The following is a 16,273-nucleotide window of genomic DNA, read 5'->3' on the forward strand; positions in this document are numbered from 1 at the left end:
GCGACGGGGAAAGAGTCAGCAGAAAGGCATTGAAATAAGAAAATAACTGAGCTTGTTGGTTTTTGGGTCATGAAGCTGATTAGTGTTTCTTTCAGGGTTTTGATGGCAGCTTTCTTCTGTTTTCCTGCTAAAGCTGCTTCTTTCTGGGACAGAACCGAAGTCTGCAGGTTTATGAAAAATGATCTCATTTTGGTCGGGAATCAGCAGCTCCAGTTACAGAAAACTGACCCTGTGGGGAATGTTGAACTCTGCAGACGAACATGGAATCAGGCGTCTGTTTGCTGTCATCCTGCAGGTTTTCTACGGGTTGAGGTCTGTGGAGTCAAATGGGTCACTTTGTGTCTGGAGAATCATTTCTGCAAAGAGTTGCTCACATGTTTTGGATTATTATCCTTACAGAAAAAACAATGACGATCCATTTTCAGTTTTCAGTCAGAGGTAGAAATATTTTTATTCAAACATATTTGCCTGTTTTCAAAGAGTTTGTGACAAAGCTCCCAGGTAAAGAAACAGGCCCGCAGCATCATGGATCCTCCACCATGATCACCAACAGACTATCTGTGGGCATTAATCATATTATATTGTTTATTATTTATGATCAATTTCTTTTCACAAACAGTATTTCTGTTTGTGGTGCTTTAAACAAGCAATCATATCCATACATTTACCTAAAAATGAATGAAAAAATAAACAGTTCATTTTCATTTTCATTACAGTAGTATCACTGAATATCATGGGAAAACTTTGGAGTCCATAACCCCAGTTAGAGTTTAGTAAACTCATTATGTTTAACATTTTCAAGGCAGAAAGTGCACAGATCCTCATCCTCAATTAGGTCTTTCTCTCTCTCTCTTTTTGCTGAAATCTGATTTATTTTTTGTGTGGTTGTTCATCTACATAATGTGACCAAAATCAGGTGTCTGTGTGAAAAGTTTCTCTTTGGGGAATGACGGCAAACTTCTAAAACTCCTATCTACAATCAGTTTATTCTGGCTGTAACGTTTCCCTCCTGTAGAAATGTTGCTTCACTGTGAAGTTGGGATTTGAATGTTGAGACCTTCAGTCTGTCTGTTTTCTCTTCTGTGAAGAGACGATTTTCATCTCCACCTTATCCAGTCGTTCTTCTTTCTTCTTCTTTTCTTCTATGAAAATGTGAATAAAGTCCAGAACTAGACCAGAGCTCAACCTCATTCAGAGATTTTGAAGCAGATTTAAAGAAAAGTTGTTGACAATAAAGGATCCAAGTCTTTTCTCAGCTGATCTTCAGTGTTGGACGTTGTGTGGAGGGTGGTGCTGGTGCTTGACATAGTTTCCAAGCATTATTTGGAGCAGAAGTGCTCTTATTGCATGAGCAGCATGATTCATAATGTGATTTATTTTCAGTTTGCTATTATAAGAGCCTGAAAGCTGTGATTAGAGGTTAGAGTTGGTTAGCGTGGTGTTTGATGGACAGAAGATGCACAAACAAATCTTGGAAAACCCTCCTCCTGCATAAAACTGAGTGATCACATTCCTGAAGTTGTTTTCTTCCTAGTTTAAGCAACAGCTTCGGCTGGGCTCAGCAAGAACCAGTGACCCACATTCTGCTCTGCTCACGGACCCTTCCTGAGTCCGAACCCCCCGCCTGGATCTGTTTGCTGTTTCCTGTGGATGCTCACATCCACAGCGTCATCTGGTTGGTTTCAGACCACTAACGGGACCCATGTGGGAGTTTTTTAAATCTGCTGCAGGTTTATGCAGCTGTTCTGACAGCAGCAGGGAGTCAGCTGACCTCCCTACCAAAAACAAGCTCCACTTCAGGCTCTTGGCAGTTTAAACATGCATTTATTGGATGTAATTTAGTGCCAAAGTTGATTAATTGAACCATGAGGCAGGAGGAAGAGTCTGGTAAGTCGGTTTCAGAGTTTTTACACACTTTGGTAAATAAAGTCGTGTTTTATAGACATTTAGGCACAGCTGGCTGATGAAGCGCTTTACATTCCCAGCTGTGATGAATTTACCTGTTTTTAAAGCAAGACTCATTTCTGGAGAATGAAGGTTTAAAATGGTTCAATTGGACCAGCAGATGCTTAAGGTTTGGTGTGAAAATAGTGATTTTCTAGTGGTGGGACACGATTAAAATTATTATACGGGTTAATTTTAGGATCAGTAATTAAATAGCCACAATTAGTTACATTTTATTGACAAAATAAGCAACATTTTACGTAAAAAAAACACCTAACATTTCTGCTGCTAGATTATTTAATAAATACACATATGAGCTTAACAACAAATGTATTTATTTCTTCTAATCATACTGGTGCAAAGTTCTATTATTGTTTCAGGAAGCCCTGATCATTCATGGAGCCTCTTTAGACGTGTGGACTGTGGTCGATGACGTTAGCATTAGCAACATATTTACCGCTGAGATGCTGTTTTAGACTTCCAAAGCTTTGCTGAGAGACTAACTCCTTCTAGTACAACTTGAACACTTCACCAGTCTTTGCCAGTCTCAGATTGGTTTCTGAAGCACAAAGCAGCTTCACTTACCATCATGGATGTCGCTTGTGCTTCAGATTTACAGGCGTACCAGAAACAAACAAAAACAAAGGTTCCTTCCTGGGAATTTTGCAATTAATCTTGCTAAAATTAATTAATCTTGATAAAAATTTTAATTAATCTACATAATTAATGAAAATCATTGACCTATAGCACTCATGCCTCCTGAACCAGGACGTGTGGTTGACTTTACAGCAGTTCCTCATTCTGAGCATGCATGTTGCATGTAGTGACAGTGGAGAGGAAAATCTCCCCTTTAATAGGAAGAAACCTCCAGCAGAAGCAGAACCTTACTCTGTGTGAGGCTGTCTGCAACGACCGACTGGAGGTTTGAAAAGACAGAGGTTTAAACAGAACAAATGTTCAATATCTCCTTAATGGCTTCACTGAAGAGAAACACAGCTGAAAAACAGGGATCATCTAGAAACCAGTTTACAACAGTTTTTTTATTTTGCTAATTTGTGTACTGACACATCACTTTTAATGTAAACTGACTCACAGCTCAGAGTTTAACCAACAAAACAAGTTCCTGAAAACATCATTCACTGAACTGAAACTGAGTCAAAAGCAATCAGTCTTAACCAAACTTTTGATTAAGACCACTTTTAAAGATTACATGACATTTTGGCAATTTGGAAGAAAAAAATATAATGAATTAATGAGTTTCTGGACAGCTTTGGAAATAAGTGATGCTTTGTTAAGATCATGTTTGCTTTTGTGGCGACTTTTTGTCACCACGCTGTTTTCTGTTTGTGGAAATGAAACTGTCAGTACAGATTATCACTTCATGTCTGAAACGATGAGGAAACAGCAGACAGGCCTTTATAGTACTAAATATCAGCTACTGACAGAGGGATCAGTAGCTGAGTAATAACTCATTGCTAATCTGAAATTAATTTGTCACTAGAATTTATTTCATCTGAACAATGAACTTTTTAAGAGATTTTTGTACCGTTATGATTAATATTTAAAGAATAAAATAAGGCAATTCAACTAGATAAATTAAGCTGTTGTAAGTTTGATTGCAGTTCATTCCAATAGTTTTCATTTATTTGAAATGCTTTCCAGTCTCAAATGTTAAAAAATCTGATTTAGACATCTAAAAAGTTTAGACCTAATTTTAATCTGACGCCTACAAGTTCTCAAAAATCTTGTTGATTTTGAGATATAAAGAGAAAGAAGTTCACTGGCTGCTTTCTCCAGATAGATGGTTCCACACCTGGGAATGATCCACCGCAGCTCCAACTACTCTGGTGCTAGTTGGAGCCACAGCAATTTGTCTTGGAGCAAATCGCTGCTTGGTGGGTCAGCATGGACCAACATTGTTGGATTCCTTCAACTGCAACGAATCCTAGGATGTCAGCTACACTGGAGGCTCAAAAACATCTCTCAAAGTAAAACCAACAGATGAATCTTCACTTAGAACAAACAATCATTGCAACTTTACACATTGTAGGTTTCTCTCTCTGCATGACTGGGTCATTTTGTCATTTTATGGACAAACGTTTCCAAAGAGTTCAGTTCTGTGTCTTCAAACAGCGCAGCCTCTTCTAGCCAAAGTCCATCACATGGGACTCATCATCCAATCAGAAGCAGCTTTTGGTGTTACCATGGTAATGAGTTGATGAGTTGGTGTCTTAAGCTGTGTTCACACTGCAGCCTGACGTGACTTACTTCCAATTTTTTTTTTTCTTCCTGCTTGCACATATCAGGTCACAGAATAGTGACATTTGTGGAGAACCATCCGAAAACCATCCGGCCTGTGTTGTTCAGACTGTCATGAAAAGACTGAATACAGGTCACCTTACATTTAAAAACAAAACAAACAAAAAAAAATCTAACAAAAACAAAACTTGGAATTGCGTCACTTCAGGCTGCAGTGTGAATAGAGTCATAGTTAACATTAAGTCTCACAGTTAAACTGATTGAAAATTAAATGCAGTTGGGTCATATAATCATTTTCAAAATTGATGGGTAAAAATAAATTATGAGAAGATTTTATTGAGCCCATCAGAAGAGCGAGAACCATTTCTCCTTAGTTCAGTTCTTTAGGATTAGCCTGTCGGTTGCAATAATATTGTCATTTACGTGTTAGCGTAACACACACGCTCGTATTTTGATTTAGAAAATATCCAAAATGAGGCTGCACAGTGGTGCAGTTGGTAGAGCTGTTGCCTTGCAGCAAGAAGGTCCTGGGTTCGATTCCCGGGGTCTTTCTGCATGGAGTTTGCATGTTCTCCCTGTGCATGGTGGGTTCTCTCTGGGTTCTCCGGCTTCCTCCCACAGTCCAAAAACATGACTGTCAGGTTAACTGGTCTCTCTAAATTCTCCCTAGGTGTGAGTGTGTGTGTGAATGGTTGTGTGTCTCTGTGTTGCCCTACGACAGACTGGCGACCTGTCCAGGGTGTACCCGCCTCTCGCCCGGAACGTAGCTGGAGCTGTTTTTATTGTTGATTCTATGTTGCATTGTATTTTTGTGTTTGGTTTGATGTAAAGCACTTTGAAATGCCTTGCTGCTGAAATGTGCTATACAAATAAAGTTTGATTGATTGATTGATTGATTGGAGAGGAACCAGCAACCCTCCTGACCCCATTAGGGTCAAGGGTGAACAGAAAATGGATGGATAGAAAATATCCAAGATGGCGTCGCGGTAAAGTATGTTTACGTTTCACAAAAAAAACTACTGGTGCCAGTTGCACCATGTGGAGAAATTTGAATCACAATAAAAGTAGAAAATCCCTCCAACATTCTGGAATAATTGACCACACAGCATGAAACTGATTTGCATAAATGTAAAGCGTTTCTTAGCAACGGCGGTAACTTGAGGAAGGAGCTTGGAGCTCAGCGTTTTCTGCCATGAATGTCCCAGGTCAGGTTAAACTTCTCTGTTACTGTTGGCTCCGTATTGTATCAATAATCTGCATCTCATATTAACATTTACAATCACATTCAATTAATTAGATTATGGTTTGCATCAAGGTTGCTTGTCAGACTAAAAGCACATTTTGAAAACAATTAACAGGTGTCAAACATTTTTAATAAGGCCCACATTTCTCCATTAAAAATGTTTTTAATTGTTCTGGTTTAACATTCTAATCTTAAAAATGTTTTCAGCAAGAAATTATCATTGTTAATATAAATAAAGCTTTAAAATATCAGTCCATGTGGAATCAGGGAAACTTTTATGAGCTGAGTTCCTGAAATACATGAACTTTTCATTTATATTCTGATTTATTGAATAAGATTATAGCTGACGATTCAAATTGTCTGCACAGAAACTGTTGATGTGTGAAAAGTTGCATTTTATGTTAATATGTTCATTTGACAAAGAAATTCTTATTTTTTAAGTCAGTTTTAATTTTCCTTTGAATCAAATACAACGTGGTGAATATTTAGAACTAAAGTTTATTTCCTACATTTTTTGAGAATCAATTATACAATCGATAAGTGAGATCAATAATGAAATTGATATAGCTAATTTCTTATCAATTCCCATCCATACCTGTCAATCAAAATGGCAGACAACGAGAAAGTCTGTCTGAGACAAAGCATATCAGATCAACAATCATATTAATCAGATTATGGTGATTTTACACAGAGCAAAACAAAACATCCGTCAGAAAAACGTTTATTTTCCACCAATGGTCAAACTGGAATCCAGAGTCTCATCCAATGCTTGGTTTACGCTACATAAGTCGCTGCTATTTCAATCGCAAACTGTAAACTACAGTTAACTTTGGTTTTTAAAGTCCGTGGCACATAAATCAGTTGGAGTTTTAGTTGCAAATCGTGCAAAACCAAAACCCTGCAGACTTTAGTGGCTCATTTAAATCCCTGCAGTCCACAGCTGAGTTTGGGGAGATGTTGCACACTTTCTGTCTGTGTTAGATGAAAGCATCTGTGTGGATCAACAGACAAAATGTAATCTCTGTGATCCTCTGCCAGGAAGGGAAGGGCTCCGTTAATGGCTTCAGTCTGGCTGAAGAGGGAATCAAATGCATCTCAAGGAGTCATTTATAAACATAATCACAGAAAAACAAACTGTAAAGGCAAAAAATGTGAAAAGAAGTTGTGACTTTCAGAGTAAAGTTATGTGTTGAACTGCATTTTGATGTCTGGTTCTGTCTATGGGTGGAGGGAGAACGCAGCTGTGCTGGAATACAGTCAGATGGAAAATGAGTTTAAAGGACATGGGAGCTGAATGTGGGAATGAAGTGGCAGAAAATGTGAAGAAAAACAGAAACAGGTAACCAGACTACAGACGGCAAGACCAAGAATCAATGAATGAAGCAGTTATCCTGGATTGGGTGGAAGAAGAGGCAGATACTCAAAGAGCACCATGAAAGAAAAGTCGGTCATAATAAAGTCACCCGAGCTGGGCAGCAGCTTCACAGAGCCGACTGTGGCTGAAGCAGGAATTTCCTCAGGCTGCACCACAGCTCAAAGCGTCTGAGCTGAAATGTTTCTGACCCACAGATCTCCATCTGCAACGGCCGCCGACAGGAAGACGACATGGACTCCGGCTCGCCACCAGGAAGCCCTTCCTGCGGCCTCACCAACCGGAGCAGCAGCTTCTTTAAGGTAAGGCCTGCATCAGAGCAGATGCACTTCCTGTCCCACAAAATGTTTGTTTTTCTAGGAAGAAGTGACTCAACACAGAGCCTGTCTGGGGTAAAACAGGAAACCGGCTGTAAAATGGAGCCATTTCCCTTGTAAAACCAAAACCAGACAAATTTGGTTGATATCAATCTGTAGGGGGATTCATTAGTGACAAAAATATGTTTGTGCACAAATATGTATTAGCTTGATTTTTAAAAGTTGTAATGTGAAAAAGAAAGAAAATCCAGCAACAAAACTGAACTTTATCAAACCATTGAATGCAGTTTCTAAATGAAGTTTTCTTCAACGGTCCATCTTTCTTCTCTGTGGGTTTTAACCCTTTCTGCACTGATGGATCACAAGGGCTTTAATTCTCATGTTTTCATGTTTTTTTGCTTGTTTTTAGATCAGTCTCTTAGGTTTTGCTTTTTCTAATCTTTTAGCCCAGGGTTTCCCAAATGTTTGCACGCTCTGACCCCCAGCTAGCTTTAGCTTCTTGCAATGCTATAACATATGTAAAAAAACATAAACTTTTAAAATGTTTACTGATTTTTTTCTCATTTGTATTCATTGTTCAATAATTATTACATTCGTTTAGCATAAATTCTGCCTCATACCTTCTGGTTTTAATGGATCAGAAGTTCTCTGGGTTTTCTGCAGCAGTATGGCTGCTGGACATTTCCTTCTGTCTTTTTCTTCACCACAACTTTCCCCTTCTAAGTTTGCTATTCTAGCTTGACGTAGGTTGAGCATTTTGACAAATGACATTTCAATAAATTTTAACCTAATCTGTAATAAAAAGAAAAAACAGATTATACATTAAAAAAAAGAAAATTATAATTGAAGATTATTAGAATTTTGTTTTGGTTTACTTTGTTTATATGTTTGCATCTTTTTCTTCATCTTCTCTTCAGCTTTTTGAGGCCCTTTAGCGCCTCCTGGTGGACACCTCTTTTAAAAACAATGTCATGTTGTCAGACAGGTCAGCTGTTAATCAGCTCTGTGTGTAAAAACAACAGACATTCAGGAGGAAGAAAATGCTTTCCACAGTATTAAATATCCATATATATATATATATATATATATATATATATATATATATATATATATATATATATATATATATATATATATATATATATTTATATATATTTATATATATATATATATATATATATATATATATATATATATATATATATATATAAAAAACCCACTGATTTAAGGCAGGATATCACGACATGATCAGGTTTGGACAGCTATTTATCTATTTATTGTCATTTGTGTCCTATTTTCTCATTCTCTACGTCTTTCCAGCATAAATAACAACAACACAATGAAACCCTTGTAGGTGTGTCTGCTGGGTGAGATTTGGGATCCTTCATTTTTCAAAGAATTTATGACCACACAGTAAAAACAGAACAAGTTTTGCGTGAAACTAAGGAATCTGGTGCATGCGCAGAAAACAAGCCTGATTTAGTGCTAATTAGAGACGTGAACAACAAAATGATGACAGGAAAGGGAGCCAGAGGGACCGAGAGGGAGGAACTTTCACAGCTTCTCTGAGAGGGTTGGAGATCTCCCACAGCTGGCATCGATCTATTCCAGCATTCATTTGGTTTGTGGCACAAAGTTAAATAATTCTGTCAAGACAAAGCTCAGACTGAACAGTTTCAGAATCACTGCTCTGCTGCAGAAGGAAATCCGTTCTTTAGATAAAACCATGTCTCCATCTTCCAGCACAGTGCTACTATGTAAACATGTTTCATGCTTTTTTTTTTTTTGTCTATTTTTAATCTCTCAGGTAAACTTGTTTTTCTTTTCTCAAATTGCTATTTTAGTTGCAATATAAAAATAGAAAACTGGAATCCAAGACATGAAGCTACATTTTAATTTGAGTTTTTGTTTTCTGGCAGTTTTGCACGGTTGGCAGGCTTTGGCTGAGGTCTCTGCAGAATGCCTGCTCTTTCTGTCAGACATTTAAATTAAGTTGCAAAGCCTATAAACCTACAATACCTTAAAATATTCATACCTGTTGGTGCATAGGTTGACTTTTATTGTTTACTGATATAAACATCAAACGTGGCCTGAGGAGTTGCATTTAACTTTCATATTTTGCCTGGATTTCTGTAGATTGACACATTTGGTTTAATGACTTCTTCATGTAAAAAGATGCATTGATGGTAAAATAACCAGTTGGTTTAAATTTGTTTTGCAGACATTGAGTTTTAAATGAAATTCAGGCGACTCTGTAAAAGCCTCATCAAGTTTGTTTGACGCAGCCAGGTTTTAATATTTGAGTTAAAAGGATGACGATATTTCCTTTACAGCTTTTTTTTCTATCTTTACCAACTTTGACAGAAGTGTCTCTGTACATGGGTCAAATCGAACTCATAGTTTCCCTCTGACTCCAGCAGCAGCCCAGGCAGAGAAACTCCTGCACAGACCTGGAGGATCAAACAGCTTCTGCGTTTCTGAGTGCTGCAGCTCTATAATTAGCTCTGTTTAGCTCTGCAGCTCTCCTGACGACTGAAACAAACCCAGGAGAATGATGGTCCATAAATGTCAGTGAAATACAAACCTTTGCTGTTGAGTTCTGTTTATCCGAACCCAGATCGAGTCGTTTAATGTCCGCTGACCTTCACCTCATCTATCAGGAACTTCCCACATGTTTTCCACAGACTGATGTAACGCTTCAGAAAACTATTTCATCCCCAAATAACAGAGTGTTAACTCCAGTTTTCCTGGAAGTGTTTTAGTTAGATTAAAAATGTATATAAATTCACGGCCTATTCTATTCTATTCCACATGTTCCATTTAAGGAAAAGTACCCTGTGCATGATGCAGCCACCGTCTTACTTCACTATGGGTGTCAAGTTCTTTTGATGATGTGGAGGCTTGAATTTGTGTCAAAAGTGATTTTTTTGCCATAAAATCTGTTTTGCCTCCATCAGATTTGACAGAGTTATGAAGCATCTCTATGTTGTTGTTTGAACTCATGAACTCTGCAGTTGTTTGCAAATGTCTTCCAGCTTGAGTCCATCTCCATTTCTCCTTCAGTCTTCTCTGAGCCCAGTAACTTTTTATGCTGCAGAGACAAAACTACCTGCTGCAATCAGTCCTTGTTTCTAAGCAGAGCTTGATGGAGTTTGTATTGCCTTTTTAATTCATCACTGCTTATTAAAAATAGAGGTGAGTGTGTAATACTTGAGTCTGGTTGCATAATCATTTTTCTAATCCTCTCTGGGGATTAGAAAAATAATCAAAAACAAAAAAAATCCAAAACTTCTGCTTCTCATTCTTCATCATCAAAGTTAACAATTAAAGGCCTGAAATGAGTGTTGCTTTAATGCTCAAGATGAGTGAATATGAACAGGTTGCAACTGTGTATGTCACATCTTTCAGTTCACAAAGAAGTGACGCTACAATGACAACAGTAACAAAAAAAGCAGCTCAGGAAGTGCAGCGCTGACAGTGTGATCGTTTCTGCAGTTCGTGAGCGATTCAGGACAGAAAGACAAGCAGATCTGGTTTGTAATCTTGCTGTTGGCTGCAGAATTCTCGCTTTTTAAACGACCTCTTTCGGTGTAGCATCTGGTTTTATGGATCTCTGAAAAAACGGCTGGCTGTGAAGTTTTGGTTGCTTCTTCTCGGGACAACTCACCACTGGTCTCTTTCTTGTTGGTCCTAACTGGGCTGGGTGAAACTCCCAGTAAAGAACTCAGGTTGGGTAATTGAGTTTTTACCTGCTACTAAGCTGAGTTTTTTTTTTTTTTTCTTCTTTTCCCCACCATCTTTTTGTGGGCTCTAGTGTCCCTTATTCAACAGTAGGCTGACAGGAGGGGGGTAAGGAGAGGGGGGAAGACATGCGGCAAATGTCGTCGGGTCCGGGAATGGAACCCGCGACGGCCGTGTCGAGGACTGAAGGCCTCCAAGCGTGGGGCGCGCTACCCTCTACGCCATCGGAGCACCCCCCGCCACTAAGCTGAGTGAGTTAAAGTGAACTTTAACTCAGCTGGTTCCACTTAGTCCCGCGTGGGGAGGTGACTGTGGTCTGGCTTCTGGCCTTTATTATTGGTGAAAAGACGCCTCCTTGTGGTTAAAACCTGCAGTCGCCATATTGCATCTTTAACCACTCTGCTAATTATCGTTGGCACATGAGAAAAGGAGTCCTTGACCCTGATGCTGGCGTTCGGGTTGTGATGAAATGGGAAACTCCAGGGTGTGGAGTTTGTTTTCCTTCCATCTGGAAAAGCCCAAATGCAGAAGCAGGATCTGATATTTACAGATAAATGCTGCAGTTAAACACCAGCATGGTTTAAATGATGCTACATCGATGAAAACATCTAGAAATGAAACATTGCAGAACAGGGAGTAAAGTTTTTCTTGGCACCAAGCGAAGAGTTAAAAAAATATACAAAAACTCTACTTTAGAAAACTACAGCAGAAAGTGACATTTAAGGCTCACAAAGTTTCTATAAGATTTATTAAACGTTTCTGCAGCTCGTGAGCGATTCAGGACAGAAAGACGAGCAGATCTGGTTTGTAATCTTGCTGTTGGCTGCAGAATTCTCGCTTTTTAAACGACCTCTTTCGGTGTAGCATCTGGTTTTATGGATCTCAATTTGTAGCTGAAAAAACGGCTGGCTGTGAAGTTTTGGTTGCTTCTTCTCGGGACAACTCACCACTGGTCTCTTTCTTGTTGAGACCACTGGTCTCAACAAGAAAGAGACCAGTGGTCTCAACATTTTTCTGCCATTTTTCTGATGGCAGAAAAATGTCTGCCATCATATAAAAAGAAACATGAGAAGTTTGTGAAATTGGCATCTAAACATAAAGCATCAAACAAAGGATGAATTATGTTGTCTTTAAGCAATGGTGAAGGCCCCGTCATGCTGTGGGCCTGTTTCTTTGAGATACAGAGATATTTTTTTTAAAATCTGGTAGAAGTGAGTTGTCATCACATGAAAGGATCCACAGAGAAATGTTCACCTGAGATAAAATCCACCCTGGTAAAAAGTTATTTTGGTTTCAGTTCCACCTGTTTGAGAGCATCATGAGATCTGGAGAAGTTCTGCAAAGATAAATAATCAAAGATCCTTCTCCCCAGAACAGTTACCGTAATAACTGAAAAGATGCACCCAACATGTCCAGCTCACTGTTACACATCCAGCCTGTTTGAAACTTTGATTATTTTAAACTCATGATGTTTAAAATATCATGAGTTTAAAATTATATTTTAAACCTGCCTGGCTTCCTGTCGTAGTGTTTATGTTTCAGTCTCTGCAGCGTGGGAATGCCCCCCTCCACTCCTCTGAGCGTCACGCTGGTCATTTTGTTGATGATTCTCCGTCTCCATGTTTCCTGCCTGGAGGAAACGACACAGGAAAATGAATCACTGCTTCCTCTCTCCTCAGTCCCACAAAAGCGTTTTTGTGATGTAAACTTTGTTTGAGCAATGCCTTCGGTTCGTTTGCTCCCATTCCCCGTCTCCTCTTCTCCTCCGTCAGTCAAAGCTTCTCGTTCTGTCTGTTTTCAGCTGATTGACACTTTTGCGCTGGAGATCGGGGAGCTGAAGAAGGAGATGGTCCAAACGGCGCCGGCTCTGGACAAGGAGCCGCTGGAGATACAAAGGTAGGACTGATTCTGTCCCCCTGATGGCATGTGAAAGGTTATGCTTGGTTTATTTTGTTAATGTGATCACCTTTTGACAATTTAACAGTCCTCTAATGAAACATGAGTGAAGACAGTTTAGCAGTTTCTCAAAAGTTTCTTCCTGCACTCAGGAATTTCTATTCATCTAAAGTTCACTTAGTTAATCATTGAAGCAATGTGGCATGAAAAAACAAACTTTAATGTGACAGGTTATTGTTTCCAGTCCCAAAATATCTTTTAAAAATATTACTTTATTTCAACCTTATTTTTTAAGTGACAGATATTTAAATTTAACTATTTAATTAGTTATAAAATTAAAACAAAGAAACAGAATAGTAACAGATTGAATAAGAATTTGTCAAACTGAGATAAAATGGAGGCGAAACCTGAAAAGAAGTTTATTGGTGTAGTTTGTGCATAAACTCTCCTATCTAATAACAGGACAGAAATCATTCAGTTAAAGGAACAAATTACAGTAAATGTTAGTTTGTGCTGTTTAACGCCACCTACGTTTCTATTTTTATTTTATATTTTTGTAGTTTTGCTGGTTTTTCTGCAGCTTATCTTGAATATTCATATTTTTCTAAACGTTCTGGAGAAGAGGGCTTGCTGTGTAGATTCAGGGTAACAGGGTGGGTTTCTTCCTGGTCATGGACACTGGACCGGCTCTGGACCCTCAGCAGGGTTCTGCAGGGTCAGACGGAGTTCGACCAACCAGTCCAAGTGGTGTTTAACCTTGTCCCTCGGGGAGCCTGGAGTACCAGGTCCTTGATATGTCAGTTTGCCGTACGACCAGAGTCCGAGCGTCATGAGAGGATACATTTTGATCTCACTAGGTGTCCTGGTTGGTACAGTCCACCAGGTCCACTCATCCCTTTTTGCATCCATTTTGTTGTCTGGACTAAACACCTCTCTCTCTCTCTCTGCTGACCTTGGTGTCAGGTTTGACTCTCACCTCACATCTTTCTTGTCTTTCATCTCAAAAATATTTCAAGTCTCTGTGAATTGCTCACGTCTTGATGCTGAAAAATTGTCCCATGCATTCATTTCCTCCAGGCCAGCCTGCTTTAACTCACACTTTGCTGGTGTTTGAAACAACAAACAGCCATCAGTTTGTCCATAGACGTGCCTCTAGATGACTCAAAAACTAAAAAACATGATTGTATTACAGCTCCATTTCCCAACTTCACTGGCTTCCTGCCAGAAAAATAAAAGATCTGCATTTCTGCTCACCGATGCATTTACAGCAGAAAACTCCTCATTCTTCAACTCGTTAAGTTAAGATAAGATAAGATAAGATAAGATAAGATAAGATAAGATAAGATAAGATAAGATAAGATAAGATAAGATAAGATAAGATAAGATAAGATAAGATAAGATAAGATAAGATAAGATAAGATAATTGTATTAGTCTCCCATGGGATAAATGTATCTTGAAAGCAGTGGCAAAGCTGCAAAGCTGCAACACTGCGTTCTCTGTGCTCTCATCCTTCTGTTTCTTCTCCATTGTTTTGCTTTTTATAGCTACTTTGTTTATCATAATTTGAAACAAATTGTCATCTTTAAGCAACAAAACCTCTGATTAAATGTCTACAAACTATTACAAAAAATAATTTACAAAATTCAATGTTTTGAAATGAAAGATTATGTTTCATGGGTGACGAAGGGACACATGACTGAAATGTTGGGTAATTATTTTAAGGACCGTCCCACTTTCCTCACTGCCACATCGTGTCGAGCGTTCATGTCGGCTGGTTTCCTGCATGGATTTTTGTTTTCTGGAGAAACTTTCTCACTTCTCTAAAGTTTTGATCTCCACTTTCTCTGGACGCCGTCAGGTTGTGGAGTTCCTTAAGACTCCAAACCTGATGTATGTTTCACTTTAAGTTGGTGAGACGGGACATTTAGTGGCTCCTGCTCACGGATGACGTTGCTTCGCCTACAAGTTTTGTTGCAGTATTTGTTATGTTTGTGCCATCTGATGTCAAAGCTGCTTTGGGCCGGCTGCTTTTCCCTCGTCTGCAGGCTGAAGGGCCGTGCGTTTCTGCAGTCGCCGCGCTGCAGGGCGTCTGTGGGGGAATGGGACTCTGGTTACGACTCGCTGCGGAGGAGGATGAGCGTGTTGGAGCGGCTGACTCAAACTCACCAAGTCTGGCTGCTGCTGGCGGTCAGCGAAGACGAGGCCTCCGGCATTCTGCTCAAACAGCCGCCAGGGGTGAGAGGTCAACATCAAGCATGACTCTTTCACCGTTATCAAGGAGGATTTAATGGGTTATGGTGTTTTCTTTCACGGAGCAGGTGTTTCTGGTCAGGAAGGTTCTGCAGAGGAAGGTTCTGTCCGTGCGTCTGGATAAGGATCAGTCAGAAAATCCCATCAGCCACTTCAATGTCAGAGAGAGTCAGTACTGTAAGTCGCTTCTCTTTGCTTCATTAAGTAAGAAACTGAGATCTGCAAACAGAAAAATGTTCCCTTGTTTTTATTCTTCACCTCAGTCCTCAGTTCACAGTGAGTCAGTCGCTCATGCCACTTCCTGTCCGCCTCTGCATTAGAGCTCAGAAATAATCACACAAAAGAGAGAAATGAAAGCGATCGCGTTCACAGGCTGTTGGGTCAACACGTCTTGACTTAAAGCCCTAACACGTTATTCAGGGCTTTCTTAGTAAAATTGTCTAAATAAAAGCGTGAAACGTTACAGATCAGCTCAAATGCACCTGACTCATTTTGTTTCTGATTTGAATTGTTTTTGCAGTAAAATCTGAGTCAAGTTTTGCATTTTATCTGAAGCTCATGTTATTAAATAAAGTAACTCTTCAGTGTTTCCAGCGAGTGACAACATAGCAGAAAGCAGGAAGGAGGAGACGTTGGCCTGGTTTGACCTTCACATTGAGGTCAGCAGATCCTCACTCAGCCTCTGCTGCCATCAACTCCACATTTACACTTTGTATTCAAAATATACAATTAAGAGCTTTAAAAAAATCATCAACTTTGGCTTTACCTTGGAGTTTTCCACATTTTGCTTCAAGAAAACCTCACACTGAAGAATATTTTTTGTTTTATTTTATGTGACAAAACAATGAAGAAAAACAAAAGGAAGAAAAATGATGGAAGGTTTAGAAATTCAACAAATAAGTGTGGCATGCATTTGTATTCAGCCCAAAGTCAGTTAGCTCAAACTGGGTGTTTCATGAGCTGTGATCATTTTCAAATTCAAAAATACTTTATTAATCTCAAAGGGAAATTAAATGTTGTAACTCATTAATTCAGATTCTTTGAAGAGTGCACTCATCAATCTTCTGACGTATTTCTGTCGCGTAGGCCAGACGTCTAAGAATAGATTACAAATATTCAACAGGGTTGAGGAGATGCTATTCAGGAAGCTTAATGTAAGCGAAGCGATCTGCTGAGTGTTTGGGACACTAATCTCACTGAAACACCCAGCCGTGTCCAGGTTTCAACCGTCTGACCCAAACCCACTCAGA

The 16,273-nt window shown here is 39.2% G+C and overlaps 1 protein-coding gene across 1 annotated transcript in view; it reads left to right on the forward strand.

Moving 5' to 3' along the window:
* Positions 1-5,338: 5,338 nt before the first annotated feature.
* The window catches only part of LOC122829841 (ras and Rab interactor 2-like), a 28,942-nt gene continuing 18,007 nt past the window's right edge, over positions 5,339-16,273 (forward strand). The window contains 5 exon segments of the mRNA XM_044114710.1: positions 5,339-5,408; positions 7,016-7,120; positions 12,678-12,772; positions 14,819-15,008; positions 15,092-15,200. Of these exon segments, the coding sequence (XP_043970645.1) occupies positions 5,400-5,408; positions 7,016-7,120; positions 12,678-12,772; positions 14,819-15,008; positions 15,092-15,200 (508 nt within the window). The 5' untranslated portion in view covers positions 5,339-5,399.

This window comes from Gambusia affinis, linkage group LG04 (genome assembly GCF_019740435.1).
Source record: "Gambusia affinis linkage group LG04, SWU_Gaff_1.0, whole genome shotgun sequence".
Classification (NCBI taxonomy): Eukaryota; Metazoa; Chordata; class Actinopteri; order Cyprinodontiformes; family Poeciliidae; genus Gambusia; species Gambusia affinis.